This window comes from Cryptomeria japonica, chromosome 10 (assembly GCF_030272615.1).
Source record: "Cryptomeria japonica chromosome 10, Sugi_1.0, whole genome shotgun sequence".
NCBI classification, from domain to species: domain Eukaryota; kingdom Viridiplantae; phylum Streptophyta; class Pinopsida; order Cupressales; family Cupressaceae; genus Cryptomeria; species Cryptomeria japonica.
The window spans coordinates 469,207,608-469,228,436 of NC_081414.1; the positions used below are offsets into that span (position 1 = coordinate 469,207,608).

A 20,829-nucleotide genomic window follows, 5' to 3' on the forward strand; every position below is an offset into this window, starting at 1 on the left:
CCTCCAATCAACAGAAAGAGTAGATAATGAGCATAAAGTAGGTCTCCTAGAAAGTGCATCAATTATGGCATTCCTCTTGCCCTTCATGTACTTTGTTTGAAAATCATAAGCTTGCAACTTGCCTATTGATTCTTGTTGGCAATCATTCACTCTTTTTTTCTAAGAACTTCAAACTATAATGATCAGTCTTCACAATGAATTTTTCACAAACTAAATAATGTTTAAAGTTCTATAGTGTATGTATGATGGCCAACATCTCCTTATCATAAATCGAATATCCCTTCTCTAAACTTATCAATTTCATGCTCTCAAAAGCTATTTGATGCCCTCTTTTACTTAAGACAACTCTAATGCCTTCTCTAAAAGCATCACATTCAACAACAAAGGGTAATGAAAAATCATGAATGGCAAGTACAAGGCATGAACTCATAACCTCTTTCAACTTGTCAAAAGTCTTTTGAGCATCTCCAAACCATCCAAAGGCTTCCTTCTTTGTCAAAACAATCAAGGGTGCAACCAATTGAGAGAAACCCTACACATATCTCCTATAATAACAAACATCCAAGAAACCATTTCAACTGAGTTAGATTGGTAGGTGGAGATCAATCAAGGATCGCCTAAATCTTCTCTTGATCTACCTAAACAGCCTTGGAACTTATGACATGACTCAAGTACAAAATCTCAAATAATCCAAACTCACATTTGGAAAACTTAGCATAGAAAGATTGTTGCTCCAAAATGTCCTAAACTATGTCTAGTTGTTCCAAGTATTCCTTCCGAGTCTTGTTCTAAATAAATATGCCATCAAAGAAAACTAGAACAAATTTTCTAAGTTGCTTACTGAATACCTAGTTCGTGCATGATTAGAAGTAGTTGGGGCATTAATGAGTCTGAAAAACATAACCAAAAACTTATTCCAACAGTATATCAATCATTTATGCTATTTTGTAATGTATCCATGCTTGTCGTGTAAACCCCAAATGGTACTGCCAATGGAGGTATATATTTGTATGCATTTTATCTTGTAAAGCTAGATGGTTTACCACCAATTCATATGCATATAATGCTAATAGGTCTCAATTGGTTCACTGTTAGACTCAATGTTCCAATTATTGTATTATTTGTCTCTTTAAACTTTAATTCGATTATTTGGTTTTTAAATTTGTTTAAACAGGTATTTACAAATAAAAAGTTCATTAAAATAGTAAAAGAAAATTAATATTTGAAAACTTTAAAATAATAAAAAAATATAATACATTTTCGGTTCATTAACAATCAAATTGTATTAATAGAAAATTCTGAGTTGATAATATCTTCAGAAGAAAAGGGTGATTGTGATTTGACCTATGATCAATGGACAATATTAAAAGAGCATAGTTTCGGAGATGAAGGAAAGAAATTGACCTTTCTATTAATTTATGATTCGTTAAATCTTTTGAAAAGCATTAGCTTAATTAGTTTGGTTATAAATCTTTGTAAAAAATGCCTATTTATTTCAGCAAATCATGAATAGTATTTCAGATCATACAGCCTGTGTAAAAGGAATTCGCAAGTAATCATTTCCAACCTCATGATTTACAGTGAAGTTTGGGGGTGTCAGATCAATAGCACAAGAATCTATGCGTCCACTGATAGGGCTACCTCAGTAGTATGAGGAATTTTGGCATTTTGAATGATCTGCATGTCTCCTTTGGCACTCTATGATGCATTGTAAATCTCTGTAGCACTTATCACACTTAAAAAATTTAAACTCCAGAAACAGGAGGATGAGATTTAATTCACTTACAGCCTAAGCAGTTGAACTTAGTCAACAGGCATATGAAATTAATTACTAAATATGAAATTAACGACCGATAGTCATTCTTTAAAATTTCCATCTCAATTAGTTATGATCAACTGAGTCTTGGGAGCTTGTCAGGCCTTTTGAGTCTAGAGTCCCATTACCCCAGTAGCTTGGAGCCCCAAATAAAGCATTTTGTTAATATTAATTCCATTAGAGTATATTAATGGCAAAGTATATCTAAATGTTTCATCCTTACCCGCTAAAAGATTATATTAAAGATAAAATCTCCAAATATCAACCATTATAACAAGGAACTAACTACACAGAATGGTAAGTTACTAAGTAGTACGGAGTTTCTATCTAATTGGTCTCACTTACATTTTATCTTCACCTAATTGGACATCATTACATTCTGATTAAATATGCGATTGATCATTACTTACGCTGATGCACATACTATATATATGGATCGTTTCATCAATATTATAATTTATTGTATACTCCAGAATTCCTCTTCTGATAAATTTTACTCTAGTTCAATAGATATAGTACTTCATGTTTCACAAATGAATAATTAATAAACATGAAATAATCATGTTGTGAAATAAAATAAAGAGCAGAATTACATAAGTTACAAGATTATTTCCTCTTGCACACTGACATTAAGTGTCTTGTGAGGAAGTACAATACAGTTCACCACCACTACCTCATCTTCAACTGTAACACCCTCACCTGGTGACCATAGCAAAGTGAGTACTAAAGTTTCAACGAAAGATTTAAAAACGGATAACTTCAACAGTCTCAATGGAAACTAGTGCTTACCAAGAATTGCAATCCCAAGTTTAGATGAATAGTTCCCTTCACCCTGAAATATAGAAGAATTTTAGAATCTTGCTTAAAATTTTATATTTTGCAACCACTTTTTGTGAACAGAATCAGACTTGCCTGGACCCTTGACCACCTTCCAATCGAAGACTTCCAGCCGACAATAGAGTGCATCACAATGGAATTTTCCTGACATAAAAACCAGAGAGATTTTGTAACTGCTACAGAAAACTTCCTCAATCAGCAACAATTCTCCAAAAAAATTGCTTTTACCTTTATCTCAACATCATCAAGGACAATGCAACCAATTAGTCGAACACCTGCCCCAATACGAGCATTGGCAGAAACAGAAACATTTGGCCCTATCTGCTACAGAAAACTATAATTAGGAAGCATTCAAAATGTAGCCACAGAGAAAAAGTGAAAGCTGCTGAAATGCCTCCCACCTTAGCTGTTGGATGTACTTTTGCTGAAGGATGAATGTACACATTACCAACAATGGTAGCAGTCCTACCACCATCACCCTTTGCTAAGAGCTCAGGACTAGTGCGTTGATATTGTGAAAGGTACAGTTCAGAACATCGCAAAGACATCCTAGATGTAAAGAGACAAAATCTAGTGATTCTCGATGCATAATATAATATTTCAAAAACAAATTATTAGATGTTCTATGCTACCCTGGAGTCTTGATCTGCTCCCAAAATTCTGATGTCTCAAATGTGTACAATTTCTTCTTCCCAGCAAGAGGGGACAAAATGTCCTGGTCTAACCGAACAAAATCTGTTGGAAGTGTCCTGTCAAAAGCACCAATCCAGATAAGAATCAAAAGCAAGTCTAGCAATCTATTTTGAATTACACCAATTTTGTTTTTTCCCAGAATTTTTGAATTTCAACTTAATGGCATGCATTTGCAAAACATTTCATGTAGATAATTTCCTATCTTAGGCTCTTGCAGTGTACATCCAATACTTTTAGTATAGATTGTTGAGTGGTTTTCTCCCGCAAAATATTTCATGTGTATATTTTCTATCTCAGACTCTCCCAGTGTGCACCAATGCTTATTAGGACAGATTGTTGAATGGTTTTCCCCAATACTCTACTGCAAATTTACACCAGTTGCTCAACAAAGGATACAAGAGAACATCACATTATGCTTATTTATTAAACTTGAAAACTTAAAAAGGCTTGCTAATAACCTAGAATATGAGATAATGCACATGGACACCATGGTTGAAACACATATAAACATGTGGGACTTGTTGCTGCTGCCTCAAACTATGCTATGAAATCATAAATGGACTACAAAGTCAAAAAGTATGCAGAAACCAACATAATGACAGTGCTTGGAACAACCAGAAATGAGACAACGAGTGAAGCAAATATGTATTCCCAATCTTATCAAATCGCACTCCTATGTGCATACTATGCATGGTGCACCTTAGGGGCAAGGGAGCACCCAAAAAATATCTGAACTTGAAGTAACCTTGAAAACATAGACTATTTAAAATTTCTCAAAACTCTACCTAAAATACACATAAGTCCGTTTCCTCTCCTTTTCTTGCTCCATACTCATCCTCTTTTATAAAAATCTGAGAAGGCACCTAAATGCCACTTGATTACAACTGTAAAACCACTATCTATCATTGCTCATACCACCTACACCCCCAAACTCTATGGAATATTCCATATTTTGTTTCTTTGCTATTTTTCCTTTTTGGATCCAGAATGATGATTGAGCATACTCAATGCCCCAAATGAGCCTCTAACATGCACAAGGTCAATGGGATTTTCCTACTAACATGAATACTCTTTTATTATTGAGATATAAACACTACCACGAAGTAACATCCATTACCAGCTTTGACATGAAAAACTAAAGAAAAAGAAGGTATTCATGTAATAATTAGCATTGTAGAGGAGCCTACATTTAATCAAAATCTATATCAAACAATAACAAATGCAATAAAAGTTCAAGCTCAAATAGAGATTGTAAGGTATTGTTAAAGATTGTACTTGCACTACCAATTGTAACTTGCAGGAACAGTAAAGGAAATATTACACTTAGTTTAATTATAATAAATATAAAATGTAATACAATGTTAGTCATGGATCTAGTAATGGTAAATTGATGCGGTAGTATTCCCTAATATTCATGACTGAAAACAGCAGAAACCCATAGAATCTAATGGGTTCTTGGAACTCTGCTAGGGCTTTTATTTCTACTTCTATTTCCTCTCTTAGGCTCTCCCTGTTCTTGCTTATCTCTTCCATATGTTTCACCCTCGAAAGGTCCAGGCCCAAGCAATAGGGGGTCTATCCCCCTTCATTCTTTCAGAAATGTAGATAAAGGATCTCGCTCTTCAGTTCACAGTAAGGAAATTGATGCAGTGCTGTCAGCTGCTGGCAAGCATAAGATTGATAAACCCAGAAGTGATTTGAATCAAAGCATGCCAGCTATGAAGGATTCTCTCAAAGTTAATATTGATGTTCAGGAATTCCAAAAGAATGTTTCTTTCCCACATGGAAGGATCTTAACCTGTAGATTCATTGGCATGCAGTTACCTCTTTAAGATTTGTATCTTTGAGACCAAAAGAATTGAAAAACGAATGGAGCCTATGGGCTTTGTGCTTGTACTAGAGAATATTTTATTGTTGTATTCATTATTGAATATAACACAGATTAAGTCTGTGGTCATTGGTGAAGGCCCCTATGTTTTAAGAAATGCAAGACTCTTCATGAAGCATTGTCATGTGCATTTCAAACTCTCCAAGGAAATGTCAACAACAGCACCAATATGAATTCAGATGTCCTCCCTCAAGAGTTTTGATCATGTGTTTGAAACGATGGCCAAATCTTTGGTGGTAGCCATTGACATCTCCAGGCCCTCACATGGTAATGGTCTTTCAGTTTCAACCAAAATGTGTTGAGCTTGATCTTACCATTCCTCTTCCTGAATTATTACTCTAAAAGTTCATGAGATGAAGTGATCCCAGGCACTAGATTATGAAATCTTACCATTCAGATGTCATCAATGCCATGAATATGGCCACCTTATCAAAAGTGCCAAATCTTCGAGAGAAATGTTGACACAAAAGTCTCAAAAAGATTCTGAGAAAGATCTAGAATTCACGAAAAAAGACACAAACAGGGACAACAATCCAAACAATGAAAGAAATGGGTTAATGATCAAAACAATGCTTCACAAGATGGAATGGCAATAGTCAAAGAAACAATTTCAGGAGATTGAATCTGAATGCATGGAGGACCTATTGAAGGCCTACAAATTCAAAGGAGATCTGGAAAAGCTAGTTAATGAATCAAAAGCTGAAAAACATTTCTCCAGGCCTGAAGATGATGGATAATAGGCTCAACCCCTAGGTATACTTTACAAAGATAGGATCAAAAGCAAAAGGCTCATGCAAGGCTACTCATTCTAAACAACTTGAAAAATAAAAAGGAGATTTTGATGGTAGATTTTGATCTTCTTAATGTCTAGAAGGTTGTCTCAAAATGTATTTCTAGTTTATATATAGATATTTTTTTATGTTATAGTTTAAATGTCAAAATCAATTTGTATCATTTTCGAATAGGGTCCATTTTTTGGTCAATATTTGTTTTGTGAAAATTTATAACTGTTGAATACAAATTGTCTCAGTTGTAATTGGATTGCATAATCGGTGGACCCAACACTCATTGGAAAATCGAAAAAGACAAATTTGCTAAGTAGCACACGACCAAGAGGATGGAGACACATTCAACAACCACTTGCCAGTCACTAGTGACAGGGCCATGAAATTGCATTAGTGACAAAACTATTTGTGCCAAAATGACTAAAGCCAAGATCAATTTCCAAGTGGCGACGGCAATCATCTCATATCATTTGTGATCAAAGTGGCAATGATCTATAAGGGTGGCTACATATGTGACAATGAGGACTTGGTTATTGAACTTTTTATGTTGTGGTTGGATGTGCATGTGCCAATCACAATTTTTGGTGGTTTGTGAATGGATGTGTTTGTCCCCATTTACAAGATGGTTTAAGTGATTAAAAGTGTTTGTTCCCAACCACAGAAGTTGGTTATTATGATTGGATGTGTTTGTCTTCAATCATTAATGTTGTGAGCAGATGTATATCTCCCTGTTCATAACTGATGTTGGATAGATGTGTTTGTCCCTATCCAAACTTAATGTAAGACCTTCGATAGATGTGTTAGTCCCTATCCTTGGTTCCATGGATAGATGTGTTGTCCCTATCCTTGGATGAAAGCATAGTAAGCATAGTGAGGTGAGTTCCACTATTGCTTGTCACAAGTAAATGTGTATGTCCCTACTCATACCGTATGATCAATTGAATGTACCAACAAGTATTGTTTGTCCACTATCCCCACTTGGAGAATGATGCAATATGGAGAGGTGTTAGGAATATTGCATCATAGGATGCATAGATTAATAATTTGGTAGGTTTGTTATATTTTGTATAAAGGTTATTGTATTAGTGGTACGAATGTCTTGGGTTGTTAAAAAAACTGAATATATTTGGGAAGTTTGTTTGAGGAGTTTCCTATAATGTAGGAGATTAAACTCCTATATAAGTGTGATGTATTTGATTAAAAGATAGGAAGCACGTATTATTTTGTGTTTAATTATTGTAGCTTATGTGTTTCTGTGTGCTCTAGTTTCCTTTTAAATACATGTACTATGAAGGCAATAAAGTAGCCAATTGGTTGGCCAATCTAAGTCTTGGGGATTGCTACACCTCCTACATGCAGGTTGTCAATAACTTTTTTTAAGATACAAGCTTCTCTCATTTTCAAGCTATTATCAATTATGATAAAACAGTGAGAAATTTCTCAAAATTTGGCTCTTCTAGCTAATTTCAACCATGTTTGCAATTATGATTTGAAGGAGGCTTCTTGTTTTTTGTATGTTGGAAGAGGCTTGATAAATCTGAGCACCCCTACTTTTCAATCTTTTCCTCTTGGAGATGCCTCTTGTTTAGAAACCTATAGGTTTCTTGGCTTTTATAATGTTGGAAGTTTCTTATAATCTTGCACTTTTCTCCCTTTCAATCTTGTATCTACTAGTGTGGCACTTTTTGGGCTCTAAGGTTCCTTATTTCTCTTGCTATCTACCTTTTTCTCTCCTTCATGTGCCTTGCCTTACAGGTTTGTTGTTGTTTCATGTCTTTTACCTACCTTTTTCACCATTGTCAAACCTTCCTTTCCATCTTTGTCCTCTATTGTTGTTTCCTATCTATCTTGTGCCGCCCTAGCTTCACAAGCCTCATCCCATACATAAATGTTGGCTTTCTTTCACGATAGTACTTTTTTAAGCCATCTCGTAATATTTCACATTATTTTTTGTCTCATCCCATTTTTTCCTTGCGTGGTGAATTATTATTCTTATTTACAATATGCAGCCTTTTTGGATTGTGAATTCTATCACGGTCTTATGTTAGGCAGCTCTAATGGGGGCAAATAAATGCCTTTGGAATTTTATGAGATTCTCTGCACCTCCCATGAGTCTTCTCTTCATCGCTAATGAGGCATTACTTATGACTGGTTTGCTGCATTCCCTATTCAAAAGCTTGCACATAGGAGTTGAAGTCTAGTAGATTCCCATGACTATTGTGGGTCCTTCACATGTCCTTTCACCTAGCATGGTCAATAGGAATGCAAACATGCCTTCCAACTCTACGCACAAATCCAGAGATAAAGAAAATGACACCCACCATATTGATCATTACCTTTCGAAAAGACAAATGATACCAAGGCCACATAGACTCCTCAATCTATCTTAAGGGGAAGCGTAAGGCCATCTTGGAGGACCCCCTACCTTGCAACAAGGCCAACTATCCTAATGATCCTCACCATGTCAAAGCTCACCACTCAACTCTAACTCTATTCCTATTTCTTGCAACATGGCTCTATGGAAAATATCATGCCCGCTCTCTTAAATTTATCATTTATAAGCAATAACTATGTTCAAAAAAACGTGTTTGAACAAATGAACCTACAAGAGTTAACATCAACTATTAAAGACCAATTACCAATAATTAGCCATTTATGATGAGAACATAAGGAGATAATAGAAGAATCATGGATGATCAAGTAGAAATGTTGAATGATATCGATGTTAATATTGGGGATCTAGAGGACATATACCATATTTTGAGAGCTTTGGTGCAAGAAATGAGAAACCTCACGTGTCAAGTGCACCTTTGGCTTTACTTTGAGGGTTAATGCCTATAAACTATAGATCATAACCTTGATGTAAAGCCCAATAATGTTCCCAATTGTGGTCTTTAGGCTCTCTTGTTTTAGATAGTTCTATCAATCATCTTTGCCTCTTTGTATTTGGCTGTCGTTCATCTTGAATCCTGAATATAGATTTTTAAATTTATTTAAAAGAACACCAAGAATCCTTCATTTTTCTATTAAAAATAACATACTATGATATCCTCCTCTCCTCTCTTTCTACTTAAGTGACACCTCATCTACTAAGGTCACAACCTCCATAAACTAGCCAACTCCTCATGCCCATCCCTCCTATAAAATAAAAATAGCACCTAAAACACAAGTTAGCAAAGAAAATATCAAATGTTTCATACAAAATCAGACATCCAAAACAATAAGTACACTAAACTTTCCAATAAAGGATGATGCTATCTAAAGATGGCCTCCCCTCAAAAAATCTATTTCTTCTTTGAGGAAATGGAAAAGACTCTAAATGCTCAATGAGAAGCCTTGATTTGTAGAATCAAGAGAACTTCCCTAGATCAAAAACCCTTAGGACCTAGACTCGAGACAACTAGAAACCAACATGAGCAGTAGAGATCCTAATGATGGCAAAGGCTATTTCACGGCTTCCTTTTCCACAAAGAATGTCTTGGGATCTTCACTTACAAAATGTTATCAAACATAACAATAACATGTGAAAAGAACACAACACTCAAAAAAATAGTTGTAAATAAGGTTATATTGATAACAAGAATTGTGGGCCTCTTCAAGGGGGCAACGTTATTGAGAACAAAGCTTATTACAAAATATATTTCCAAGATCGTATTTGCTTTATTACAACAACAATATAAAGTCCTCACAACTAGTGACTTATGAAATACAACCGGTGTGGGATAAATCCACACAATGTAATATCAATTAAATAATTAACCTATGAATATTAAAATGCTCAAAGTAGTACAAGGTTAGAATGTGAGGGTCCTAACATGCTCTTCCCCTTCAAGAAGTCTTGTCGTCAAGGAGTAAACTAGAAAAACTATTGTTGAAACTAGTGGAGAGATTCCCAAGTGGCACCTTCTAGTTGTAATCCTCTCCACTGAACACAAATTTCAATGATGGTGCAATTATGAAGTGAGCACAAGTGATGGTCCAAAATAGCCTTGGGCTCGAGATTGATAGATCCTTTGTCATCCAATTCAAAAAGTGTGGGTAGAATGTGAACATGTTGGCCAAGGACATTCTTTAAACATGAGACATTAAAAGAAATGTATCTTAGAGGATGGAGGATGATTCAACTTATGGGCCAATTCACCAACCTAATATAGTATCCAAAAGGGTCCATAAAATTTGGATGCTAACCTTTTTTGTTGACAATCTCAAGGGATGTTTGTTTATAGGGTTGAAGACATAGGAAAACCATGTCCCTAACACTAAAAGTGTGCTCAGAATGGTGTTGATTAATTTGTTTTCATATAGTTATAAGCCAAGGCCAAATTGTCCTTGAGAGTGTAAAGGAGAGAGTTACTAAGACTTGAGACTATGACTTGCATCTTGGAACTACTTGGCAAGTAAGAAGCAAGGAGTGGCAAAGGTTGACCATATATAGCTTCCTACAGCATCAAACTAGTGGAAGAATGATAAACAGTGTTGTATCAACATTTGTCAAGGGGAAGCCATTTATCCCAACGAACTTGTTTGAAAGCAAATCTTTTGAAAAAATAAGTCGATCTCCAAGCATTTAATGATGATCTATATCTGGCCATCAATTTGCAAATGATAAGTCGACCTCATCTTTAGTTGCATTCCTTGCAACTTGAATAGTTGTTGCCAAAATCAACTAGTGAATGTGGGGTCACAAAATTTGACAACTTAAAAAGTACTTAAATTTCTTTGCAAACACTTTCTTTTTGCAAAATTCAATTACAAATATATCAAATGAGTCTAAATAAGTATAAGGAAGAATTTCTACTAGATTTGATTCCTAAATACAAATGGACTACAAAATCACATCATCATGTACAGTTAAATACAATAGCTATTGGTAACTATTATGAATTGTCTTTGAAAATCATCATCATAAATTGTGCATCTAGGCATATAAAAAAATTACAAGTTTTTACAACTTTCTCTTCCCCATTCTAGTGAAAAATTGGGCAATACAGGTCTAGTCCTCACATTCAATTGCATCTCCTCACTTGACCTAGAAGATTGTTCAAGAATGTATTGGTGGAGGTAGTAACCCCTGTGCATGAATGGGTTGGTGAAGTTGATTTTTCCACCTTCAATCAATGAACTCCCAAATAGGGGCAAATCCACTTGCATCTCCCCTATAATAGTTTTGGATGATCTCTTTGGCCTTATCCATGACCTCATAAATGTATCCAAGGTTTTACTCCCCATCCACCAAGGGAAAAACCCTCACCAACAGCTCTAATACCTACAAAGTACAAGCAAATTAAAGTTACAATGAAACTAGTAGTTTAAAAGTTTAAAAATTAAGGATTCAATTTGGAATATAAAATGTAGTATGAAGTTACCATGACAATCTCTATAGCTCTCTTGGCAAAGAAATCATCGAAAATTGTCTCTATAGTCCTCTCTAGAGTCTATACCAGCATTCTTTGAATATGTTGAGTCTAGCCATGAGTCAGTCCTCTCTCTACCAACATTCTTTGAATATGTTGAGTCTAGCCATGCTTGACTCACAAACATCTACTTCAAGGATTTCAATAAACCAAAAATAATTTGCAAAGTTGAAAAATTAGTTGCAAACCTTGTGGGCACCTAATCACACAAGCTCTTTCTCCTTGGTGTGATTTGTCATCAAGTTAAGAACCCATGGGTGATTATAAATATATTTTTCTATATTTCTTGCATCTTCTACAATTGATCTCACAGAACCAATTTTGCCTATCCTACAAAAGAAGGTCAAGGCAATGGGTTCAGCAGACATTCTTAAAGCAATCTTCTAGCCACCGCATATGTAGTTGCATTGTCAATAATAACTTGCATAACACTATGTATGCCCACCTCTAAAACAACCTCCAACATTAAGCTCAAAGTTATTTTTTTATTTTGTTGGAGGCATCACTTGACTTCAAAAAAATCAACTAACCACTTAAAGGCACTAAAATATTGGTGAGGGTGGGGTTTCTTCCATCTATCTACCCATCTGAAAGAATTGTGCATCCAAACTTTCAACACTGCTTATTTCGTTCTTCCTCAAGCATGTTTACATCTACAATAGTATCTTGAAGCAATCTGCCACTTAATTCTTTGTGAGAAGGTGCTTTGTACCCTTTTCCTGCAACTATCAATGTGGTCACCAAATACTCCCAAAATGGAATCATTGCCACATTAAAGGGAAGACTATTGCAATACCAAAAATTTGTGCATGTCTTATTTGCTTCTTTGTGCACCTCATTTTTTCCACCTTCTAGCTTCCAATGAAGGTCGTGCTCCATGTACATTTCTAAGACAAAAAACCTTAGTGACAAGGCTCTACTCAAGCTGGATGAGTTGGATGTGCTATGTATTCGTGGACCCCAACTCAAGCCCACAATGCTTTTTGTATCTGCATTAGATTCTATTGGAAAATAGGAGCAAAGGTTGCTTCTATGGCTGCTTGTGCCTTGGCCTTCACAAACTTATTTTGATCCAATAATGCAATAAGCCCATCATCTCTCATTACACCTCTTATTGGGAGCCCACACAAGGCTTGGAGTCAAGATTAAGAATACCTACAAGATGGACATTGAGGCAATTGTGCCTCCACTAAGCCTCTTCAAGCAACAAATACAAATCATATTCCTTGCTACCAATCCCATTAAGGCATGTTTCCAAGTGGGGTCATGGCTTCCAAGGAGTTTAGTTCCACCAAGTTGAATTCTACTTGTTGAATCCAAACCTGATACAGAGCCCCTATATTCAAAAAATCAAAATAAAAAAATTGATTCAAATAAATTTGTGTAACTATAAATCATTTAAATTTTATTCAACAAAAAAATTTACATAAATTGAATCAATTCAATGCAATATAATATGTAAATTTTGTATTATTAAAAATTCTAAAATGGTTTATGAATTTGTGTGCTTGAAAAGAAAGAAAAAAAAATGAACTAACCTGGTGCAAATCTGAAATTCCAATAAATTGTTCTTCAAATCCACTAAAAATCCTTTCAGTTTGCTCTAATGTTGTGTGTTTGACATGGATGAATAGGGCTATTAAAGGCAAAAAAATTCTTTACAAAGTTTTTCTGCAATTGGCATGTTGCTAGCAGGGCAAGTCAAGTCATCAAACTCGATAAATACTAAGCAAGTTCTACATAAAAATCTCAAGACAAAGACTTAGTGAGTAAATGTGGCAAAAACTCACAAGCAAGACAAAATCATCATGCTAGCAAACTATGGGGCATACCATAGAGGTGGAAGATTTGGTAAAGGAAGACTTGAGCAACAATAGAAGCATGATACGGATTGGTCATGGAATGAAAGCGGGCATATTTAGAGAGACGATCCACCACTAGCAGAATGATTGACTTGCCACCTAACTTAAGTGATCCCTAAATATAATCCAAGGAAAACGTAGTTCATATGGTCGGAATGGACAATGGCTACAAAGTGCCCAAAACCCAACTAGTTTCTCCTTCTATACCTGGAAGACACATCCACTGTATTTCTTACGTTCTCCACCACCAAAAACATTTCAAAATGTAGGGACAGATTGGAAACATTCCTCCACCATCCCACAAAAAAATCGGAAACATCCCCAAAACAACAAAAGAAAAAATCAAGGACACCAAGAAAAACTAGGGGGCAGCTAAACATCTTCTATTGTCAACACTTAAAAAACATAGTGTAGAGAGAGGTTACAAGGCTTTGCAAGCAACTACACTCCAATATTTCAAAGCAACACTCCTTTATAGCATGTCAAAGACTTATCAAGAGCATCAACATGCTATGCATGTCCCAAGCTGACCCCAACAATTATTGTGTCCATCAATTTGCCCAAAATGGTGAGCATTGTCCAAAGCTGTGATAGAAACATTCCTTATCACAAATGTTGTGGAAGTAAGCGCATCTCTTATTGTATTTTTCTTTCAATCCCTTGACAATCATGTTCTTTATCAAACAATTCACACATTGTATTTTGATCAATCTTTCTCTCATCATGATATTGCTAGTAATGCCTTGATTGACATCCAGCAAAATCTTTGTAAAATTCATTCCTAGAATATTTTATTTTAAGGTTTTTAAAGCATTGTAGGATTCATTTCTACTATTATTGAATATTTTTTAATGTCAAAGATTGCATACCCTTGCAATTTCACATTATGTTTTGGTGTCCACATTGGTGTCCATTCCCTTAGTATTTTTGTAGGTTCATTTCAGCCTTTGCATCAGCCTTTCTCCTTCTCAAGGTGCTTAAATTTTATTCCCAAATGTTCCTTTTTCATGTTGCCTCTGTGTAACCCTTGTGTTTTTCTAGTCTCTCATCATTCTTTAACATAATTTGTTGAGGCACTAATGCATTGTGTGGATGTCTGTGCATCATGCTAGTGTCTCACACTAGTTTTTTCATCTAGTGGCCATTTCCGAGCATTTTTCACTTGTCACCTCCCTAGGTCCGTGGAAACTACTTGAAATGTATCTAAATCATAGAAACGGGACTCGCCCGGACTCGGCGAGTCCGAGTACGAGTCATGCTCGGTGAGTCCTAGGGACTCGAACTCGGACTCGTCCGAGTCTAGCGTGTAATCTCGCCAGTTGGCAAGTTTGGCTCAAACTCGCCAAACTCGGCGAGTCCCGCGCCCCAGACTCGGCCGGCGTGGGCCAAAAGTAAAAGACAAAAAAAAAATTACTTTGCAATGTTTTTTTAATTCCGTTTATTTTTGTTAATTATCTTCTATCCCTAAAAGTGACTTTCATTTCATTCACTTGCAAAAAAAGGAGGAATAAAGTGAGTTGGGAAGAAAAACAAGGGTGCATAGAAGAAAAACCAGCAAGGAGGAAGCTCAAGTTTTCTTCAATTTGTCACATTGGAGCTGCATTGTGTTTGGATTTGGTGCATCAAGAGTTGGATAGGAAGACTTTGCAGCTCATTTCAAGCTTGTTGTAAGAGGTAAGATTGTTTTTTTGAAGATTCGTTTGTTTCTTGTATACAAAAATTCCATTTTCTATTCATTTATTTTGAAAGTTTTACATTTTCTTTCAAAATCTTTTGTATGTTTGTATGTAGCATGTAGTATGTAGTTGTAGTGTTGTACTATGTAGGGTTTGTAAATTTCTTTTTTTTTAAAGTAGGGTTTGACAAACCCTGCTTTAGTGTTTTTGAATGTATGTAATATGTATTAATTTTATTTTGTATTTGTAATGTTTTATTGCAGCAAACTTCACTTTATTATTTGTCTCAACTTCAAGTTTCACAAAACTATCCTAAAATGTCTACTTCAGCTTCTACACCCCCCATTAGAAAGGACCCTGCTAAGAAATATCATGAGGATTTTCCAGGGCAAGGAAAGGGGGAAACAAAATGTATGTTTTGCAAAACAATATTCCATGGAGGTATATATAGGCTGAAATACCATATTGCTGGTGTGCATGGACATGATGCTGAACCATGCCTAAAAGCAGTCCTTGAGGCCGTACGTGAATGTTATATAATGGTTGAGGAAATTGAAAGGAAAAAGAAACAAAAGGAGGATCGAGCGGCCATTGGGAGAGAGACAATTTTAGGAAGAGGGACATAGTTAGGTTGTGTTGGAGGCCCTTCTTCCTTACCTCCAAATCGTCCCACTCAGTTTGCTACTACTGGTGCTTCCGCTTCTGCTTTGCTTCTATAAGTGGCAATGCCACCGCCACTTCTCATTCTTCTAGCACTAGTAGTTGTAGTGGGAGTGTTAGCATTGGACCTAGGATTCGTAAATCTAGGTTGGATTCCTTCTTTGTGCCTCGCACTACTCCTGGGTCCCAACTGTCGCTTGAGGGCATGGGTTGGAACAAGGAGGTCCATGATGCTGCTAAAATGGCAGTTGGCAGATTTTGGAGCTACAGTTGTATTCCATTCTTTGTAGCCAGGTGAATGTTTTACTAACTTTTATGTTTGATAACTTTGATTGTTTTAATTTTTATACTTATCTCATTGAGTTTCTTTGTGACAGATCTCCTTATTGGCAAGAAATGGTTGATGCCCTTACCATATGCGGGGTGGGGTTCAAAGCCCCTAGTGAGAGTAATTTGAGGGGATCCATTTTGTCTCAAATGGTGGATGATGTGAAGAAGGATTTAGATGAACAACGCCAGATATGGAGCACTAAAGGTTGCACCATCATGACTGATGGTTGGACGGATAGGAGAAATAGAACTCTCCTTAATTTTCTTGTTTCTTTCGCAGGTGATTGATTAATTTTAGTTTCATTTAGTCTTTAATTTTTTATTTTTTATCTAATGGTTTATTGAATGATCATTGACCTAGCTTTATTTTTTTATTTCAGGGGGCACCGTTTTCATCAAGTTCATTGATGCCTCCGCCCATTGCAAGAATGCCACCTACCTATATGAGCAGATAGAGGAGGTGATTGAAGATGTGGGTGAGGAGAACGTGGTACATGTGGTGACCGACAATGCAGCAAATTATGTTGATGTGGGTAAACTTTTGATTACAAACTAATTTTGTTTGCAAATTAATTACTATCTTGTAGTTTGTACCTCCATTAATTACAATTTACAATGCAACAAATTATGTTGTTGTAGGTAGACTATTGATGGAGAGGCACCCATCTATAGTTTGGACTCCATGTGTTGCTCATTGCATTGACCTCATGTTTGAGGATATTGGAAAAATCCCATGGGTCAAGAGACATGTAGAAAGGGCAAGAAATGTCTGCAAATTTGTATATAATCATTCATGGATGTTGGCTCTTATGAGACAATACACAGAGCAGAAGGAGTTAGCTCATCCAGGGAATCACAAGATTTGCCACAAACTTCCTCACATTGCAGTCCATACTTAGGTCTAAGTCTGCCTTGAGATGTATGATTGTTGGTGAGGAGTGGTCTTCCTCATCCTATGCTACCACCCCTGCAGGGAAAGATATGGCAAACTGCATTTTTGATGAGCAAGACTTTTGGGTCCCTTGTGATGAGATAGTGAAGGTAATTTTTTTATAAATTCTACAATTTAACTTCATGTTTTATAACTTATTATATGTACTCTTATTTGCTCATTTTTCTAAATTACGCAATATTTTCAATTTTGCAGTTTGTTAAGCCCTTGGTGGTTTTGTTGCGAGTTGTGGATGGAGATAAGCCTGCAATGGGCTATATATATGAGGGCATGGATAGGGCGAAGGAGGCCATCAGATTCGTCTATGGACGAGATGAGAGCAAGTATGGTCCCATTTGGGAGATCATTGATAGGAGATGGCATCATCAGCTTCATAGGCCCATCCATGCGGCAGCCTATTATCTGAATCTGGCATTCTGTTTTATCCCTTCTTTCAAGGCTGATGTGGAGGTCCTTAATGGGCTATACGCAATCATGGAGAAGATGGGACCTGCTAGTACTTCTCAGATAGACCTTTTTCGAGAGCTACAGTTGTTCTCAGATGCACAAGGGGAGACCTTCTCTCGTCCTGTCGCCAAAGACGGTAGCACAACTATGATGCCAGGTAAAAATAAATTGTAAGGCTTAATTTTAGTTTTATTCAATACTATATTGTAACTTGTTAAATGAGTTCATGAGTGAGACTAATTTTATTTATTTTTCTCATTTCAAACTCAAATTTAGTGAGTTTCAGATTTAGGAACAAACAGAAACATAACCAAAGTTGAATAAAAGGCAGATCTAAAACTGGTTAAGAGGCAGATCTGAGACCACTGGAAAATTGAAGATGCCATTAGCCCTAAGGGTGAACTGAGATAAGTATTGTAATTAGAATATTATTCATAATCCATAATCAGATCTAAAGATCTTTTCTGGCTGGGTTTTTCCTCCTAGAAGGTTTTCCTAGGGTAATAAGTGTCTTATTCAACTTTGGTTATGTTTCTGTTTGTTCCTAAATCTGAAACTCACTAAATCTAAAATCTTCAGTAATTACATGTTTGGACTGTAATTACTGAAGATTTTAGTAAGCACATTAATAGACCATGTTGCCTTGATTAAAACAAATTTGAAGAACTTGTTGTTGATTAAATATATATATATGCAATGGAGTGAATGAATGCTTGCAAGTTGTTATGATACCCAAAACGCACCAGGAAACAACTAAACCAGAGTCATAGTCCAAAGGAAAAAATCAGACCATAAGGTGAATGCATGCCAACTGTTTGACCAAATTCGTCAAGTGAATTTGGAAAGAAATTGTTAACTAATAGGGCAGCCTATTACAGTGGTATCAGAGCTTAAGATCCTGCCAACCTTTGGGTAAACCAGGAAGTTGATTTCAGTTTGAGCAATGGCAACAGAGGACACTAAACAATTAGCAAGATCACTATACTTAGCAGGCAGCGAGCTCAGTGAGTATTTTCAATCAAAGAATGAGGTCTTCAATACTCTTAAAAGGGTAGAAGAATGTTTGCTTCTTGCGGAGCAGTCACCTCATGATTTGATAAAGTTGGCTATGTCCCCTGTAGATACTACCTTGAAACAACACAAGTGGCTTAGGCATCCACATGATGAAATCAAGTTGTTGGTTACTTCTTGTTTATCTGAAATCATGAGGATAATAACACCTCTAGTACCATATGAAGATGAAGATACAATGAAAGAAGTTTTACAGCTGATTGTGGAGAGTCTTCTTGGATTGCATGATGACAAAGCCCCCACTTTTAATAGGAGGGCAAAAATTTTAGATATTGTGGTAGGGACGAGATCATTCATCCTTATGTTGGATCTCCAATGTGATAAGATGATTCTTCAAATGTTTCATTGTTTCATTGCTGAAATTAGGAAATGTCATCCAAACAAGGTGAAGTCAGATATGTTCGGCATCTTATCCATGATCTTAAATGAAATTGATGATGTTTGTATGCCATTGCAATCTGATTTGCTAGACATTTGGAGGAGAGAGTGCAAGTTTCAGCTGCTGCCTATGATCTCTCAAGGAGTTTGGTTGAACTAAAGATTGAGAAGTTTAAGGAACACCTTACCACTAAATAATTGATCTCATTGGGTTTACAGGTATCACCTCCTCTTCAGGTGAGAGACATTCTAGATGTTGATGGGAACGTTTCAGCTATGATTACACCTATTACCTTGCCTAAGGGAAACAATAAGGATAATGACTGCCATACAGTTAAGGAGTTTATGGAGTTAGAGTCATTCACTACAAGTGAGAGGTTTTCAAAACTCTTCATTGGTGATGTGCAGATTTTCATTGATAAAACAGTGGAAGAGAAAAACTTCTTTGAGGAGTCTACTTATGATCATACTACTACTCCAGTAGAACTGCATGATGAGAGCATTCCATCTTTTAGTGAATCAGCTAAGCTGGATGCTAAGTGGATGGAGAAAACCGAATCCCCTTGTACAGAGACTTTTAATTCAAGCATTGAGGATATTTCTACAAGAGGAAATAGTACTGAGCTGATTTCGGAGCATAACTTGAGCATACAGGACTTTGTAGATAAAGAAATTCAATCACAATCAAGTGCCTCTTCATGCGAAGCGGAAGTTGTTCATATACCTCACAGTTCGCACAGTTTGTGGAATCAGTTGAAGGTGAATGAGAATGGGATAGTGGCAGCCTTATCTCATCATGATGAGATGCATAAGCTGGTTGAAAATTACTTTTGGACGATTCCGTTAGAGAGAAGACAAAAGGGAACTAAAGCGGAATCTTCTCTTGAAAGCTTGTAGAAGATCAAAGAAGGTATGGGAACAATGAAGACAAATTATTTGCACCTTCTTTCAGACCGTGATCACCTTCTCAACCTAGTTGAGATCTATTTAGATGCTTTGAGAAGAAAGGAGGAAGAAATTGATAATCTGTGTTTACAATTCAGCATGGCCCATTCTTCCTTACACAAAGCGGAGAAAACTATTGTTGGTCCTGTTGATTGTAATTAGGTAGGAGGGGCGGATTCCAATTGCCTTAGGCAACATTGGAATCCGCCCAAAGGGCTAGCCCCTTTCTCCCATAAGGTAACGTGTGGGGCTGGACCCTTTCTCACGTCTAGCCCAAGGGTGGCGTGCTCTAGGGCCTGCCCTATAATTCAACACGCCACTCACACTTAAACAATAAAAAGGGCGCCAATTCAAATTAAGAAAGCCGACCTAATTAGAGGCTAAAGTGCATATAAATAAAGGTATGAATGAAGCATCCAAACGGCAAGCATACACATAAAGAGTGAATTATGTCTGCAAGTAAGAGGTGTGAAATTCATGCAAATATTAAGGCGAATATCTTCAGCAAAGTGCGAACTCCATCAGCTTCTCTCCATTGTTATCTCTGCTGTTAGGAGAGTGCTCCTCATCATGCGATCTGACAATTGAAGGCCCTGTTGTTCTGAAGTTGGTCACGGTCATTAGCTGAACACATACATTTCATTCATCTACTATTCAAGGTCAAATCTTTGGTCACTGGTTGGTGCAATAAAAGGCAGATCTAAAACTGGTTAAGAGGTAGATCTGAGACCACTGGAAAGTTGAAGATGCCATTAGCCCTAAGGGTGAACTGAGATAAGTATTGTAATCAGAATATTATTCATAATCCATAATCAAATCTGAGGATCTTTTCTAGCTGGGTTTTTCTTCCTAGGAGGTTTTCCCAAGGTAATAAGTGTCTTATTCAACTTTGGTTATGTTTCTGTGAGCGCAATTGGAGTATGTTTGAGCACATACACTCCAAGAGGCGCAATAGATTATATGTGGAGAAGATGAATGATCTCGTCTTTGTTCACTACAACCTCCGCCTGAGAATGAGAAAGAATGCATTAGTTGACATCTCTCCTATCATTCTAAATGAGGTTGATCTTGAAAC

The 20,829-nt window shown here is 36.4% G+C and overlaps 1 protein-coding gene across 1 annotated transcript in view; it reads right to left on the bottom strand.

Annotated features, from left to right (window-relative positions):
• Window positions 1–2,255: 2,255 nt before the first annotated feature.
• LOC131063382 (uncharacterized) overlaps window positions 2,256–20,829 on the bottom strand; it is a 52,843-nt gene continuing 34,269 nt past the window's right edge. Inside the window, exons 10-15 of the mRNA XM_057997184.2 lie at window positions 3,286–3,402; window positions 3,055–3,202; window positions 2,882–2,974; window positions 2,729–2,797; window positions 2,606–2,648; window positions 2,256–2,515 (exon numbers count right to left, since the gene is read on the bottom strand). Coding sequence (XP_057853167.1) covers window positions 2,415–2,515; window positions 2,606–2,648; window positions 2,729–2,797; window positions 2,882–2,974; window positions 3,055–3,202; window positions 3,286–3,402 — 571 coding nt within the window. The 3' untranslated portion in view covers window positions 2,256–2,414. The remainder of the gene's footprint in view (window positions 2,516–2,605; window positions 2,649–2,728; window positions 2,798–2,881; window positions 2,975–3,054; window positions 3,203–3,285; window positions 3,403–20,829) is intronic.